Here is a 15,318-nt window from a genome sequence, read left to right as displayed (position 1 = left end):
ACGTTTGCCGGCGGAAGCTTGCTCCCGTAATTCTGCCGTGATTTATTTGATCAATTTCTTTAATCTCTAACGCTATTTTAAAAACCATTCGGTCTGTTTTGTCATTCCCAACAAAAGTATCTACCCGTCAAACACACAGCTACGTCTCGAGCCATGGATTGTGCAACATTTGCCGTATACCACGACGTCGACCATTTCGATGCTGGTAACCTTGCCGAGCAGGCAAGCCAAACCAGTTCTCAGTCTAGTGGAGGTATCAACCTTCATGATCCACTTCATCCTTTATTGGTGGGATCTTTTGTTACTGCCTGGGGTGGGCCCGAAAAACCGACTGCGCAAATGGATGAAGACGAAGATCTTCCTTTGCCATGGGGTCAACACCTGCTGAGCTCAACCAGCCAGAGTCAACGTTCTGAGTTCCAGCAGACAGCTGATACAGCTCGTGCACAAACTCCCATCCACAACGTCGGATACTCCGGCTTTAGATATACATTTGGCGACGAAGTTGACTGTGGTCAAGACGGGCTCAGGCCAGAAACGCTCCACACCAAAACTCCAGCCAGCGAATTTTGGGTAAACAAAACCGAATCCGGATATGCCCCTCAGTGCGGTGATCTTCACCCAGACCGTATCCTAGAAAATCGCCGTGTAAGTCATTGGGAGATGCAGTGCGTTTTGAGCCGGCGAGGACCTGGCAGCATGACTGCTGAACAGATTGAGTATTATCAACAGAAGGTCGACAATTGGTGGTATGGTACGTTGCCCATTAGCCAGGCTGTGGATGATGCCGTGGCTCAAACCAGCGGAAAGAAGCCATATACAAGCGAATTTTTATCTGCTTCTCCACTGGTAAATTGGCTGGCGGGGATTGGATGTTAGGCCTCGGAAATGTTTAAATAACTCCGCTGCAGAGGGAGGGTATTGGTCACCCTCAAGGATACAAAGCGAAGCGTCGGGAAATATCTGTATCTCTTATTAATTTTTATCTTGCTTGTGCCTGAACTTTTTCCGAGATCTGTCAATGCAAAAAGATTTTGCTATCAGTTACCGAATAAAAACTACAGGAGGCCTCTCTAGTCCTAGATGTTAGGCCTTGTGAAACGGCTTTTTAACTTCCTATCTGCCTTTTCATCTGCGTGAAAAGGAATATTTGTATCTTTGGCTGCATTTCTAGGCAGTATACAAGGGCACCTTGGACAAAGCCTCACAATGTAGCTTCTGCTTTATTCGCCACTACCCATTATTAAGATTTACAGAACAGTCCATAAACAACAGTCAAACTAGCGAGATGTTTGAAGAAGACAACTTGTCGTGGTTTTGAACGACTGCTACACCTACGGGTTGGAAGGCTAGAGAACATTCAGGTCATGCATCTAAGTTTTGGGGAATAGAGGAGTGTAAATCCTCGGGAAATTACTGTTTGGTGAGTTGAATTTCTAGCCAGTCGGATACCCGGTGTACTGAATTGTTAATCTCTAACAAGTCCTCCACAGCCTCGATAACAGTTGTCGATTTTTTTTTCGATACACCAATTAGCCTATGCCCATAAAACCTGCGTCATGTATCATTCTCACCCTCTGCATTTTTTCAGTACCAATATTCTAATGTGCAACTCGCAAGCCCTGAAAAGGGATATCATGCCAGACACTACAGGCGAACAAACACATGTGCCCAGTCACTGTAGAAAATAAGGGGTGGACGAGGAGGCCTACATCATCAGTAAAACTGTGTAACTTCGGCCACTCAGCTACAAAGGTCGTAAGTTCGGTAATCACAGACAAGTTACCGGAAACATTCCCAGTCAACAAGACCTTGTTGTCTTATGTATACCAAGTCAAATATGCAGGCCTGATCACCGTACATCAATAAATGGAACAAAACCTTCAAAAATGCTCCCACTCTAAAACAAGATGGAGAAGTTCGTCTGCTCGACAGAGGAGGCTGAGTAAGTAAGTACAAATAGGTTCCTATTGACGAAAAGCCGCGCACATTTCTCGATCGAACGTTATTGGAAAGAGTTTAGCAAATGCATGAAAGGTCGTCAATGTAACTTTCAGCCTAATATCACTACTAACGCCTTGTTGCAGGTCGACTACCAAGAAAAAATGGGGCTCGTCCAATGCCACGCAGATCCTGGAGTGAATAGGGAGCCCACGGGCTTGGAAGTGTTTGGCGCCTTTGTGCAGAGATTTCTCGAGTCTTGCTATTCTGGGGCATCCGCGCTGCTAATAATTGCTAGTCCCTGTCTCAGTCATATTCGGGGCCTCAGCTGCAAGTATCTCTAAGTTGCAGGATGTATGCAGCTCAAGCAGGGGACAACTTCCATTCATGTTCATCAAGGATAACGCAGAAATGATTGGTATGCCCGCAAGGGATGTTCTAATTTTTCTCAAAGACCGTTTAAATTTGCCAGCTAATCTTCGCTGCCTTGGGGACTAGGTCCGTAGAAGTATTTATGCGTTTCCAATCTGGTATAGATATTAAAGAGTATATCCGTCAGAATTTCGAGTCTTCTTTGACTAATTCCATGAATAATCATCTTTCAGTCCTCAGGCCTTAATCAAAGTTTTCTACCAAATATGTCACAAAATGCCTGGCAGGAGCCGAACAGCCTGTTACGCTTGCTTCAGACGCAAAACTAAATGCCTCAGGTCTGCCTATGGTGTTTGTCAGTTTTGTGCGAGACAAGGAATAGCGTGTCCTGAACGAGAGACAGGGCAGAAAACCGGGCGAACGACAGTTCCAGCCAATACCGATATGATTTGGATCCCCAGTAACCTCAATCCAACCCAAGACCAAAACACAGTGGTTCCTTCTCCAAGAATGACCGATCTTACGACGGCGTATTTTGAAGCTCCAACCTTCGTAGCACCGATGATTCAAGACCAAATATCGCAATTTGGGCAATTCGAGGACACAGCCTCCTCCGGACCCAACGGGCTCAACTCTGATTCCCAGTGACGGCTCTTTTATCGAGGACTCTGGACCCGTACCGAGCTTCCATTCTTCATGGAACATTCACACAGGAAGTATCCCAATCACCAATAACCAGGTGGAAAGCCCTCACAAGATACCAGTCAGAAGTAAGTTTCAGGATCTAAAAGGGCCAGGAAATATTCTAAAACTTGCACGACAGATCAATACTTTGCTTCTGTAGACCGCAGGGAGGGGGGATACGCGGGGCATCGCCACAGCTCGTTGGTGCAAACCTAGATATATCCAGGCACTGGACGCCGTTTGATGGAAGGCTTTTGGGGTTGCTCACACAAAGTGGCAGCTAGTCCCCTGCAGTTAACTTAATGGCTCAATACGCGAGATTCTCAAATATTTCAGAAACGAGATTTGTGCGGTCATGTGCGTACAAGACAGGGTAATTTTGTCAGTCCCATACACAATGGTAGATCTGCCTCATGCTTCATTTATACGCATAACTTCCAGCAATTTTTCCACATCGTCATCTTCGCCATCCAATGCAACAGACGCGCCCGGCCGTCGGAAATACATGCCCTCGAACTCTGCTGGAAAAAATCCAGCGTATTCCCAGTCCAAGATAGCTTTAATCTTGAGCGTCTTCTCGTCGACTATGATATTGTGCGTGGACAAATCGTTGTGACAGAATACGAGATCTTTTGAGTCTCGGTTTTTCATTGTCCATCTACTTCGGAAGGTTTTCTGCATTACTCGATAGGGCGGTATCACCTGTATAGATGCTTCAGTGTTCTGGCCAAAATAGTACGCTCCAATTGATTGAGTCAACTCACAAGACCTGAAGGCCCACCCCATTGAGAAGACTTCAGCTGCTTTAATGTTTGCAAATGGGCCTCCACCTCCACTTCCACCTCCTTACGCTGGTTTTCTGGAAGCTCGCTCATTGCGATGCCCTCAACGAATTCGGTGATTAGATAGACGGCGCCATCATCCTCGAAATGACCGATAAACTTCGGAACGGGTATATTCGTTTTTTCAGAAATAAATCGTAGGCTGTTGGCCTCGTTTTGTAGTCGCTCTTTACCAAAACGGGGTATGATAACCCTGCCCTCGACGGGGATGGAGTTGCCACTCGAGCGGGCGAAGACAGCGCTTAATAAAGATATTGCTGACTTTGAAATACTTGCGCTCAGTAGTGATAGAGATACAGCCTTCTTCACGCCTTTCGTTCAGTCAGCCTAAGTCTTTACAGGCGCAAGAAATTACTAGCCTGTGTCCAGCAGAATTCACACATGAGCAAGGAAACAGATGGTATCTGGGTTCCGTTCAGGGATGGTGTCTTCCTCTGCAAGGAAGTAAAGCTTTTTGAGGAAGTTCGAAACTTGTTCCAACGTTCTGGCCAGCCACTTCCACCAGACAAGGAGAATTACTTACATCAGGCTTTTACTAATCACAAACCATCCGGACTGCCGGCTGGTTATGAGGTTTTGAATTTTGGTAAAAACAAAACTGTCGTTTTCCGAAAAGTCGATGGGGCTGTCAACGTCACTCACCTGTGCGCCGGTTTTACAAAAGTGCGAGCTGCTCTTTCGGCATTTCTTCGAAGCCACCCTCAAGTACGGGTTGTTGAACAGATACGAGGCAATACGAGGGCTCAAGGAACTTATATTGCACTTGCGGACATTGACATTATCTGCGATCGTTTCAAATTTGAGAACCCGAAAGATCAGATTTTGTCAATGATTCATGCGACACCGAGCGGCGAGCCGCTGTCGGATTTGTGCGAGGCCACCGCCAAAAACGACTACGGCGTCGGTAATTGTACCCCACCTAATGCTACTGCTACTGCTTCCGGCAGTGAGAGGTCCGTTTTGGAAATCAAAGAAAGGAATGCGGAAACTGGCCCGACTCAAACTGACAGGAGAGTCTAAGGAAGACCGCCTGTCGTAATTTGAATGGCGGCTACACTCACATGGGACAGTGTGAGAATTTTGGAAGCTTTGGAAGGCTAAAGGATATCCGGGTCATGCATCTAAGTTTTCGGGAGTGGAAGAGTGTAAATACTCCGTTGTTTTCAGCTAAATGATAGCATTAGGCGTGGTACGATTACCAACACTGTATTCGTTTTCGGCGGTGGCCTCGCACAAATCCGACAGCTTCTCTCCGCCTGTTATATATCCAAAACCGGGGTATCCGACTTTCTCTTCTGTCAAGGAGATGAGGGGTTGTGCAGGAGCCATAGAAGGCCCAGAGCGCTGAATATGTCTAATTGGGTTGAAGGATAGTCTTAATGACGTAGGAAGATATTCTCTCAACAAAGGATCAAGTAGATCATCGGCTTCGCTTGCCTGTCCGGTGAGGTCTCCAGCATAGGAATGGTCGACGCCATAATACGTGGTATATGTTGCATGATCCATGCTGTTAGAAATGGCTGTGTGATCAGCGGGAAAGCTTTGTTGCGAGCAACCGAAAAGCTGAATGGTTTCCAAAATAGCGCCGAAGGTTAAAGGAACGGATTTAAATACATCCTGGCAAAATTATGGGAACAGGAAGGGTAAACACCGCGTACCATATTGACGTTATGCATTGTTACAACATCCATAATCCCACAATACCACTCAAAAGCAGCCATGAAAAAAAAATTTAATGGCAGCGTTCCTTGTTTACTAAGTCTATTGCCAAATTTCGCCATGGCTTTGAGCAAAAACTTTTTGTCGCTGCCACTATGGCCTAAAAATTAGCTTTTTTCATTTATTTTTAATATTTATCTTCTCTTACGGTTCGTGCGATTAGGTTTAGTCAGCTTTGCTGCGCCCGCAACAATGCTGACTAAGTCTAAGCAAGGTATTTACAGCCGCGCTCCAGTCCATCTCTTCGGTGATTGAACAAAGTCAATAAAAGTTATCAAGCAGTTCTGAATGTGAGCTTGACCGCTGCGAATATTGTAGAAGGCTAAAGCACAGTCAATTTAGGCGAAGCAAACTGTATCTAATTGATTTTGAAAGGTAATCCAAAGAGAAAGACTGTAACTGTTCTTGACAACCGCCGATTACGCTGCTGTTTCGAAGGGGTTAACCCAGCACGGTAATATCTAGTCATAACTGACTACGTCAAACGGAGGTTTTGAATCCACGCCCAAAGACGGTGGGAAAGACTAGGGCCCTGGTATATAGTGCGGAGTCGAAGCACCATATCCAATCGCTTGATAGCTTGCGCTTTCGGAAACCGTTTCTACGACTTAGAAACCTCGACCAGAAGCGAGGGACGTGCGATATGGTGCGGTTGAGAGAGTGCAGCTGATCCCGGGCGCCCCGCAAGGCGAGGACCTCTCTCTTTGACGATGTAGCTACCTCTGACAATCAGATTGTGATGTGACTTATATGATCTGTGAAGTAACACGATGCATCTAAGTTTTGCCTAGGTAGCTGCTGTTGCCGAAAGTGTGCGCGGTTTCTCACGTCGATCTTTTTCAAACGTAGGTTAGTGGGCAAAAAAATCCCTTTCGTCACAGATAAATGCATCGCCTGAAGCGTATGGGCTCTTGACATTTACCGTTCTTGTTGCCTGCAACCCCCTTATGGTCCTGATATTTATCAAAGCAATTAGGAATCTGGGTTATCTCTCCGAAATGCAAACAAAAGAAGCTGCTATACGTAGGTATATCGTGCAGTCAGCTGGAGAGGCTGGTTGGGCCAGGATCAGAAAACAGCGCATGATTGCAATTGCAAAGGGTTGCATTTCACATTGTAACCAAGTCCAGAAAAAGAGGAGGCCTCTAAACTCTGCTTGCGGACATGAAGTTTCACAGGTCTACTTATCCTAAAACCGCTTAAACTCTTCGATCAGTCACAATTTCTGCGGGCGAGAAGGGTGCAGGAAGGGGCTGCTTGGTTCCATTGGCTTATATGTAACCGTGGAGCCTTCGAGTATGCTTTCTCGAGGGGCTGGTTGCCTTGGGAAACCCTCCCATGCGTCATATATTGGCCGTGTCGGACACCCCAGAGGTAGCGGGTAACCAGTTACTTTCTCCCTAGCAACCTGACCGTTGCCACACTGCCTCCTTGGAGGACAGGCTTTGAAATTCGAAAGTTCTATCGATTTCACCATCGGGATATTACAAGAACGAAGCATATGTGGTTCACCTTTGTTATGTGCTGCAATTAGTTGTGGTAGCTGTTTGCAATCCCTTTTGCTTGTCTCCCACTTGGCGGATATGTCTCCCTGTGGGGGAACATGAGTCGGAGGGTAGAATATAGCGAGGGCTTACAAATCACAAAACCATAGCTTCATCTTCGGTCGCTCTTAGGCCCACAAATGCGCGTGAAATAGGATGCTAGGGGACTATAATCTTTTCAATATCCACTCGGTTGAATCTTGGGTCGCAAGCCATCTTGAGGGCTGGACTGGCAAGCATATTGATGAGGAAGATATCTGCTCCAGGCTTTCTACCCTCATTTGTGATTATCAATCCACCGCAAATGAAGTTTACCGGGCGAATCCAGTTACAGTTAATAACCATCGGCCGGTCGGCTGCATGCCGCCTCTGACGTGGGGCATCAGCACCCCAGTGGCGCGAGAATGAACGTTTTGCTTGCGGGCATTGTGGAACTCGTGCACGTCTAAACCGTCGCGGCAAGCCGTATAAATACCACTCGCCCAACGAGTGCAATGAGTGCCTCACGCATTGGCGTGCTTACGCAACTTACTGGTCACGGCTGCTATGCGGCCAAGCTCCACGACGAAGAGATTCCAGGCAGGTGCTACAGCTATTATTGCACAAAAATTCTCAAAAAAGGCCAATTTGGACGACCTGATGTCGGGAGAAACCATCAAAAAGACAGACTGGAAAGAACATTACAATCTCACGGATACCGTTATAATTTTTCGAGGAAAGAAGGAAGTTGAGCGTTAAAATAACCTGCATAAAATTGTGTACAGCGAGGGGGTTTTTCGTGTGCTGTATAAGGAGCAGTTTAAAATATAGTAACCGCCAATCATCACTCCAAACAGGCTCGGCAAGTTTATCGACAACGTTTTTGGCAAAACAGAGGCCGTGCAGCAGACAAATAAGGACTATTTGCTCGCACAATTTAAATATAGGTAAACAGAGCAAGGTTCGTGGATCTATAGCTTTAATAACATTTTCCGCGAGTGGATTCGGAAGGCCAGAAAACCGTATATTGTATTTTCGGCATCGTACCTTTACGCGCAATTCCTGGTCCGACGCCAGAAGGACGCAACGTGCTTTTCCGGCAATTTTTTGGCCATGTGCAAAGCCACCGAAGATCCGAAAGGCTGGGCTGGGATACGTAACTTAAAACCCCCATTACACGATTGTAACGATATTTTTTACTGTTTTAAACGGTCCACAAAAATTCGGTTAAGGATGATGAGGAAAAGACAAACCTAGGTAAAGCTATTGAGGAAATTAAGGCGGTGACCATTGGAGTGTAACAAACTCGTAAATGATATAACGAAACAAATGGTACTTATCGAGCTACAATTCTCGTTGGTTTTACGCCCCGAGTTCCAGTCCAAACTCAACCTTAACCACTTGGGTCGCGAGCTTGAAATGCAGGGAAATTTTTAGCGTATGGGATTTCGATGTATGCGATAGGTTAAAACGCATGTTCTGTTATTTGACCACTCCTTCATTCTAGCCAAGATTATCCCGAGTAAGGATGGGCGAGATGAGAAGAAATACGAGGTGTCGAAAGAGGTAAGCCTACAATTTGACTTTTTTGGCTGATTAGGCGCAGTATATGTACTAATACTGGCCCCGAAGGGCTTACCCCCAGAGAATTTTTCCCTACTGTATTTGACAATCAGGGGCGCGAGAAATTTTTCAACCAGAGTCTAGCCGCCGCATGCCGAGCGGCATTTGCCATCCACGTTGAGCCGTTACCGCAATTTGTACCTGGTACGACCGGCACTAAACGGACGCGATGTGTCTGGAAATCCAACATGACGTTGGCAGAGTTCCTTGACGGGGAATTCCCAGCGACCGTTGAGCCAGATATGCTGTCTGGCAGGTTCAAGAAGCGACTTCTTTCGCTCCGTAACTTGGTACGACACGCCGACATTACCGTCGACTGGACCCCTCACCCGGATCATCTGATGTTGATATATGAAGATGACAAGAAGGTGCTCAGACTATTTAATCTACCCTGTCTTGTTGAGGCGCTTCACGAGGCTAGCAAGTTCTGTAAACGCACTGCCTCTAAACCACAACAACGCCATACATCAGCACATTTTCCAGGAGAACCACGAACTGGGACCAATGAACTCTGAGATGGAAAATATAAACAAAAAGACTATTTCCGACCGCTTCCCACTGGACCATCAACTCGTCCATCATTCGCTTGCCCCCGGGCTGGCGCAAACGCATACTGTTCGGCGTCAGAGATCAACAGGCTGAGCTTACGTAATTACCGCTGACCGGCCTCGTACTGCTTGTCGCTGCCTCATCCTCTTTATTTCTTTTTCGGCACTGCCCTTCAAGATCAAATGAGACTTGGTGGTAGCAGAAAAAACCCTCGCCCGCTTATTTTTTACCGCGTTGACCTCGAGTTGTTGCTGCTTTTTCCTTTTCTTTTGAGCTCCGGCATAAGGTCGTGGATGTTTTTGCGTGGCTGGCGCAAAAACGAGCGATTCGCATCGATCCCCACCCCGCTGCTGGCCTAGTGCGACGGGCAACTTTTCTGTATTCTTGTTTCTGCTTGCCCCTTCAGCAGGCACGTCCTCGCATATTGGCGCCCTAGATCTGAAATGTTGCGCATAGAAAGATAATCCGAGGTTGTTTGCATAAGTCGAGCCCACAGGGACATGTGAATTTGGCTTATGCCGTGGACTACCCATAACAGCTGACGAGGATTGCAGCCAACCAGAAACGCCGCCATCCATGTGTGGTGCACCAAACAGAGGATTTGACGGCACCTGATAAAGGGAGGTGGGGACAGAAATGAGCGAGTCGACGCTTGATATGGCTGGGTGTTGCTGCTCGTTTTGCCAGCACGGCATAATATGTTGAGCTTCCCGAGGCTGCACTGCGGTGTTTCCAAGGTCCGTCTCAGACAGCTGTCCATCTGCAACTTCCTCCGGTTTCAGGAACTCTTGCATTATCGCGTCCCAATTGAAGATGTCCACAGTGATTTGCTGACTTGTGCCTAGATCTTGATGAGCCTGCAAAACTCCAGCATTTACGGTGCCAAAGTTGCTACCCACGCCTAAACCTGGAAGCCCGCTGTTTTGATCGCAGATGCTTGTATCCAGGAAAATGGAAGCCGATCCCGGTGCTGGTAGGGGGCAGCCAAAATTGCCCGGGGCCACGAATACGGGCACATTGTTTGAATGCGGGACGCCCCCCGTAGAGAAATCAAAAAATCTGCGGCAATCTTCCATGGCTTTAACTTCCGTTGGGCGGTCCAGTGTCGTCGCTGTAATAGTAGTAAGTAAGAAAAGGAGGCTTTGTATGCTTTTAGCTAGATATTTAGGTTGGGAAATTACTTTAGAACTTGTATTTAAGTAGGAATTCGCGATGATTATCGTCGTAGGGCTGGGTGTTGAGAGCAGCAATTTAATACTAGGACATTCGCTGCATTTCGGCCGATAGAAACGATAGGTAGCAGGAGGTTACCTAATACGTATGCATGTGTCGTATTCGCCCGAACGACCCACCAGCAGCATAACTTTAGGCAATTTATCCTCTACCGTGTACCTCTCGATGCAACCTCCAAGGACCCACTACCTCCCGGCCTTCTCGATGTAACCTCCAAGGACCCACCACCTCACGGCCTACATGACGCATAATTTCATGAGACATTCAAGCCATGTGATGAGCAGAGCTATTGCCTGAAAGCCTACCGGCTATGGGGGTGCAAGGTAGTTCCTGCAACGTACCTGTGTAAATTTTCTACAGTAAGACAAAACAATGATGCTTAATGTATGTATGGGCTACTAAACCGCGATACAAAACAACAGGTTTTGTAATTGACAAAGTCCAGAGTACAAGCAGTGACACGTCGTGAAGTGGAAGCTGATATGATTTATTTTTCGTATCCTTCGAGAGGCGCAGCGTTAAGATCTGGGGCGGTGGGTCCGTGGAGGTTGCATCGAGAGACGTGGAGGCCGGAGAGGTTATGTAACCTCAGAGGACCCACCATTCCCGGCATCCGTCCGCCTCAGCCTTTAGGAAAGTCGAAAAAAACGAGACTAACCGTGATGTTAAAAACTGCAAGGACCGAAGCGCTTACACAAAGCGCCCTTATGCTAACCGGTGAAACTTTGAACAAAGCTGTATTCCCGAATAATGTCAACACTACAAAGAAACACTGAAGTTAATTTTGGACTAGATTTGTCCAATGTTCCAGCCGAACCTTGCTTCATCTTCTCAAGAAAATGGCCCAGGTGTGGGTTCTCTACCAAAAGGCCTGAGGTTAGATTCTGTGTCAGGCCTCAAATCTATATTGTACTTACAATCCATTCGAGATAGTTTCCTGTTTGGCAATTTGAAGTTTGTCCTGATCATAGTTGATGAACGTCGCAGTATGGTTATTTTAACGCTAAGAGCTTCCGATAACCTAATCCCTGATATTAAAAATGGGCTGCATTGGGCAGAAGCTAAAGTGGAGGGCACATCGTGTCCTCTCGTTCACATTTTCGTCAACTTTAAAATGGTCGACCATGGGCCCTGCGAGGTCTGGTTTAACCATAGTAGGTTCATGTCTTCCCTTCTAAGACCCACTTCCTCCCCAAAAATGACTAAGTGTACAGTCACCTGCCCCGCTACTCACCCTCGGATAGTCTCGTTTTAATCATCCTCGGATGTCTTCATTGGCGGTATTGAGTGGAAACGTCCCACTCGTATGAGGGGTTTGATTTTGATATTTTGCTACTTAGTTGGCAGGTGGCCACTCCATGGTAGAACTGGCTTTTTACTAGACAGTCAACCCCCTCAACGTCTACTAGCCTTTCAGTCTCACGACACACCGATACCGACACAACCCTTCCCGACACGAAAATGGCATGCCCGAATTGTGGTGGCAAGGGGACTAAGAACGGATGCACAAACTGTGGACTAGTCAAGTCTAGAATGCCCCGATTCGCGCTTTATGTATGTATTCCCAACTAATGTCAACACTACAAACAAACACTGAAGTTTTGGACTAGATTTATCCAATATTCCAGCCGATGTTCAAATCTTGCTTCATCTTCTCAAGAAAATGGCCCAGGTGTGGGTTCTTTACCAGCAGCGGCGCCCAGCCTTCCAACGTCTCCTCCTTGCCAAAGATGATTGTCATCGCCGAACCATTTTCGAACTGATGATTTATTCTGGGGTCGAACAATGTTCTGAAAAGGCCTGATGTTAGATTCTGTGTCGGGCCTCAAATTTATATTTTACTTACAATCCATTCGAGATAGTTTCCTGTTTGTAAACTTGAAGTCTGTCCTGATCATAGTTGATGAACGTCGGCAACCCTTCTGCCGGCCAGCTTTCTTTGTGAGATCCGGTAAAATATCGGATGCATGTTCCTTGGAGTAGTATGTGTAAACCCAGGCACAAATCACTTCGTTCAGTATTCCGCTTCAAGTAGATAGGTTGGCCATCCGATGCCGCCCCGCTCCACCAGCTGCAGTGCCGAATAATGTATGGTCCTGGCCCGAGTGCTTGATCAAGAAAGCTTCGTAATTTCTGATTTGCTAGAATCGAATAAATGTTGTTTAATCCAGGAAGGCCCCAGAAGCCACTGGCTGCCAATGACTGTACCGCTCCAGTAGTAGATTCGTCATTCCAGTGCGAAAATCCCTTCTGATGAAAGTCCGACAAATCCGTTGACAGACAAGCTGGGTTGTCGCTTTGTCGATTTTCTTCATGGTTATAGTAAGGGAAATTATCCGACCCAAAAGTTTCGGCCCAGCCATTCATCAAACGATGATCTGCATGCGAGACGCAAACATCGACTGCTTGTCAGAGAAGCATAATTCGGAGACTTTGGTTCGAGAAAGGGTCCTACCTGTGCGATTTTGTGGGTCTGAGGGATTGATTACAGAGCCGATTTTCATGAATGATGTACTGTCATATGGAGGTGGGTCGTGCGCGTCCATGGACGCGCCGGAAATCCGTTCATGCCAGTTTCCTGTTAGACCGTTGACGTTCAGGGGTTGAGGATCCGCACTTGTATGAGGTTGTAGAGGTTGAGTGAGGGTTTCCTGTGAAGCCCGAGATGCTGGTACTGGTAGTTGGATGCTGGGAGGCTTATTAAAGTGTGCATTACCCGATAGCCCGTCAGTCCGCCGTCGCTTTTGTGGGTGGTGGCTGGACTCGGAATTCTCGATATCTTCACGGTGGTCAACAATGATCGCAGCAAACTAAGACAGTTTACATACTAGAGCTTTCACTGTTTGCGTACGACGCTACAGAAGAGAGGTATCCTGGCGGCTGGCTTAGTCGGGCGGCCCGAGACACTGGTACTAAATCGGCGAGATTGCATTCTCTTGGGTTACAAGAGGTTGTGCCAGGGGACTTTCGACTCCATGATTCATTCCTTTCATTTTGAGCAACTTTATCAACAGGTGTTCCGGAAGGATTTTGGAAAGTTGCGGAAGGCAGCTGAATGGTTTCTGCGGCGTTAGTTTGCCTTTGGATGCATTGCAATTGATTGTTCAATCCAGGAAGATCATCCTTGAAATTTTCAAAAGTCATTGCTTTAAGATGTCAGCCTAACCAAAGCTGAAAGAAAAGACAGAAATAAATAATTTTGATAGCTCACCAGCAACACAGCTTTTCTGGAGTTCAGGATTCACGAACTTTCGAAACCACTCCCAGACTTCCCACTTCCATGTACCGAGGCGCTCATTGACCGAAGGAGCTTGTTCTCGAAATGTCTCAGGGTGCCGTTGCAGGAGATCCCAGTCGGTTCTCGGAAGTGATCGACAGAGACAAATCAACGCTCCAAAGGTAAGACCTGATTTACTAGGTCCATACCGAGACCAGTGCTCTGCAATTTGGTTCACTTCAGCACGAAAAGATCTTGATTCCAACCTGTCAGGGAGTTTTGCTTGCTTGAGCATAGCCGTTATCATTTCTCTCTCTCGGGCTGCGTTTTCGTCTCTAGCCTGAACCAATTGACCTTCAAGGTCGGCAACTTTGGCTTTTGTAGCATTTACGCTAGCTTGGAGGACTGCAAGATTTGGGTAATCCATCATTACGAGATACTGAAGTCAAACAATAAAGACTTTGGCTGCAACAAGCGAGTAGTGATACAGATAGTAACAAGGATAAGAAGGTAAAGACTTCGTAATGAGATTGGAGCGGAGAATAATAAGTAGTAAAGGCTTAGAGGGTATAGACATTGGTCATAAAGATATTAAGGCTTAAGTAGTACTATGTAATTTCTAAGCCGGTTGTCTTATGGGCGGGGGCGGGGCAACCTCATCTCTCGCCACCGTAAGGATCGGAGGTTTGGCTACCTATCAAGTTTTGCAATACACGATTTCAAAGAGGAGCACAAATGTCTGCGGGGCACAGGTCCAAGGTTGCAGCCAGGGATGTGGATGGAGGTCGGAGAGGCGGTGGGATCTCCAAGGTTGCATTGAGGACGGAAATGCGTTCAGGTAGACTTGGAGGTTCCAATGAATCTTTGTTTAAATCATTCCAATCCCAAGTTGGAAAAGTGTTCTCTTGGCACAAATATCTGTGCAGCTCGGAAGGACAGATAACCAGCCATCACTATGCCACAACAAAACTTCAGAAAAAGGACAAATCGATAGAGGCCTACTCCTTCACACCATCATAAGGTACGACCTAGAACCATCAAGGAGCCCGTGCAATGACTGATAGGGTTTGTTTGTTTAGCATTGATCCAAGGGCATGGGGGAGTGGAGCTTTGGAACGCGGGGGTTGCATGGTGGGCCCGCTGGCGTCTACTTCCTGCGGGTGAGAGTCTTCGACAGTGTCATAAGGCTTCAGGTCCAACCATCGCGAATCCAGTCGACCAAACCAAATCAAACAACACACCATCTGTGTGATTCGAGGCGAGAGAGCCCTCCCTGCGTTACCTTCCAAGACCCGCTCCATGACCGCTCGCGCGACGCGCCTCGATACCCCAAAATGTACTGTGATTAGTATTCCGCGTTGTAGGCTTGCTATCTCTTGGTCTCTCTTTAGCTTGATTTGTGGCTTGCTGTGCTTGTTTATGTTCTTACTCGAGGCCTGCGTATGAGCTTTGGGAGAAACCCCCAGAGCTATTTAATAGAGCGAGGAGCGGGTCTCGATGTTTCGATAAAACCTTTAAGGACCCACTTGGTTTGCTGCACATTGCCGCTAACAGGCCAGTTACGCCCGGGCATTATAGCTACGCGCTAACCCCCCCCCCCCCCCCCCCCCCCCCC

The 15,318-nt window shown here is 47.0% G+C and overlaps 6 protein-coding genes across 6 annotated transcripts; 2 read left to right on the top strand and 4 right to left on the bottom strand.

Moving 5' to 3' along the window:
* Nucleotides 1–153: 153 nt before the first annotated feature.
* On the top strand, nucleotides 154–879 carry PgNI_01122 (uncharacterized protein; the record flags this gene model as incomplete). The annotated part of the gene is made up of 1 exon (XM_031121197.1): nucleotides 154–879. One exon carries the CDS (start codon nucleotides 154–156, stop codon nucleotides 877–879), a length of 726 nt encoding a protein of 241 aa, XP_030988346.1.
* A 2,411-nt stretch (nucleotides 880–3,290) lies between these two features.
* On the bottom strand, nucleotides 3,291–4,222 carry PgNI_01121 (uncharacterized protein; the record flags this gene model as incomplete). Its single annotated transcript, XM_031121196.1, has 3 exons — nucleotides 3,291–3,699; nucleotides 3,762–4,150; nucleotides 4,195–4,222. 3 exons carry the CDS (start codon nucleotides 4,220–4,222, stop codon nucleotides 3,409–3,411), a joined length of 708 nt encoding a protein of 235 aa, XP_030988347.1. The 3' UTR covers nucleotides 3,291–3,408.
* Nucleotides 4,221–4,859, top strand: PgNI_01120 (uncharacterized protein; the record flags this gene model as incomplete). Its single annotated transcript, XM_031121195.1, has 2 exons — nucleotides 4,221–4,792; nucleotides 4,853–4,859. 2 exons carry the CDS (start codon nucleotides 4,221–4,223, stop codon nucleotides 4,857–4,859), a joined length of 579 nt encoding a protein of 192 aa, XP_030988348.1.
* A 4,383-nt stretch (nucleotides 4,860–9,242) lies between these two features.
* PgNI_01119 (uncharacterized protein) lies at nucleotides 9,243–10,329 on the bottom strand (the record flags this gene model as incomplete). The annotated part of the gene is made up of 2 exons (XM_031121194.1): nucleotides 9,243–9,317; nucleotides 9,484–10,329. 2 exons carry the CDS (start codon nucleotides 10,327–10,329, stop codon nucleotides 9,243–9,245), a joined length of 921 nt encoding a protein of 306 aa, XP_030986880.1.
* An 867-nt stretch (nucleotides 10,330–11,196) lies between these two features.
* On the bottom strand, nucleotides 11,197–11,455 carry PgNI_01118 (uncharacterized protein; the record flags this gene model as incomplete). Its single annotated transcript, XM_031121193.1, has 2 exons — nucleotides 11,197–11,357; nucleotides 11,404–11,455. The coding sequence occupies 2 exons, from the start codon at nucleotides 11,453–11,455 to the stop codon at nucleotides 11,197–11,199; spliced, it is 213 nt and encodes a 70-aa protein (XP_030986879.1).
* A 562-nt stretch (nucleotides 11,456–12,017) lies between these two features.
* Nucleotides 12,018–14,542, bottom strand: PgNI_01117 (uncharacterized protein). The gene is made up of 4 exons (XM_031121192.1): nucleotides 13,698–14,542; nucleotides 12,942–13,632; nucleotides 12,333–12,864; nucleotides 12,018–12,276 (listed from the first exon to the last, which is right to left on the bottom strand). Exons 2-4 carry the CDS (start codon nucleotides 13,030–13,032, stop codon nucleotides 12,099–12,101), a joined length of 801 nt encoding a protein of 266 aa, XP_030986886.1. The 5' UTR covers nucleotides 13,033–13,632; nucleotides 13,698–14,542; the 3' UTR covers nucleotides 12,018–12,098.
* Between the last annotated feature and the right edge of the window lie 776 nt (nucleotides 14,543–15,318).

Source organism: Pyricularia grisea (genome assembly GCF_004355905.1).
Source record: "Pyricularia grisea strain NI907 chromosome Unknown Pyricularia_grisea_NI907_Scaffold_1, whole genome shotgun sequence".
NCBI classification, from domain to species: domain Eukaryota; kingdom Fungi; phylum Ascomycota; class Sordariomycetes; order Magnaporthales; family Pyriculariaceae; genus Pyricularia; species Pyricularia grisea.
The sequence above is the reverse complement of the archived record's forward strand: the minus strand, read 5'-3'. Positions and strand labels throughout refer to the sequence as shown.

Excerpts from the sequence above, each read along its gene's own strand:
- PgNI_01117 (XM_031121192.1), bottom strand. The coding sequence starts at position 13,032 with ATGGACGCGCACGACCCACCTCCATATGACAGTACATCATTCATGAAA. Across the intron at positions 12,865-12,941 it reads AGACCCACAAAATCGCACAG|ATCATCGTTTGATGAATGGC; the intron begins GTAGGACCCTTT and ends TCTCGCATGCAG. Across the intron at positions 12,277-12,332 it reads GAAACTATCTCGAATGGATT|AACATTGTTCGACCCCAGAA; the intron begins GTAAGTAAAATA and ends AGGCCTTTTCAG.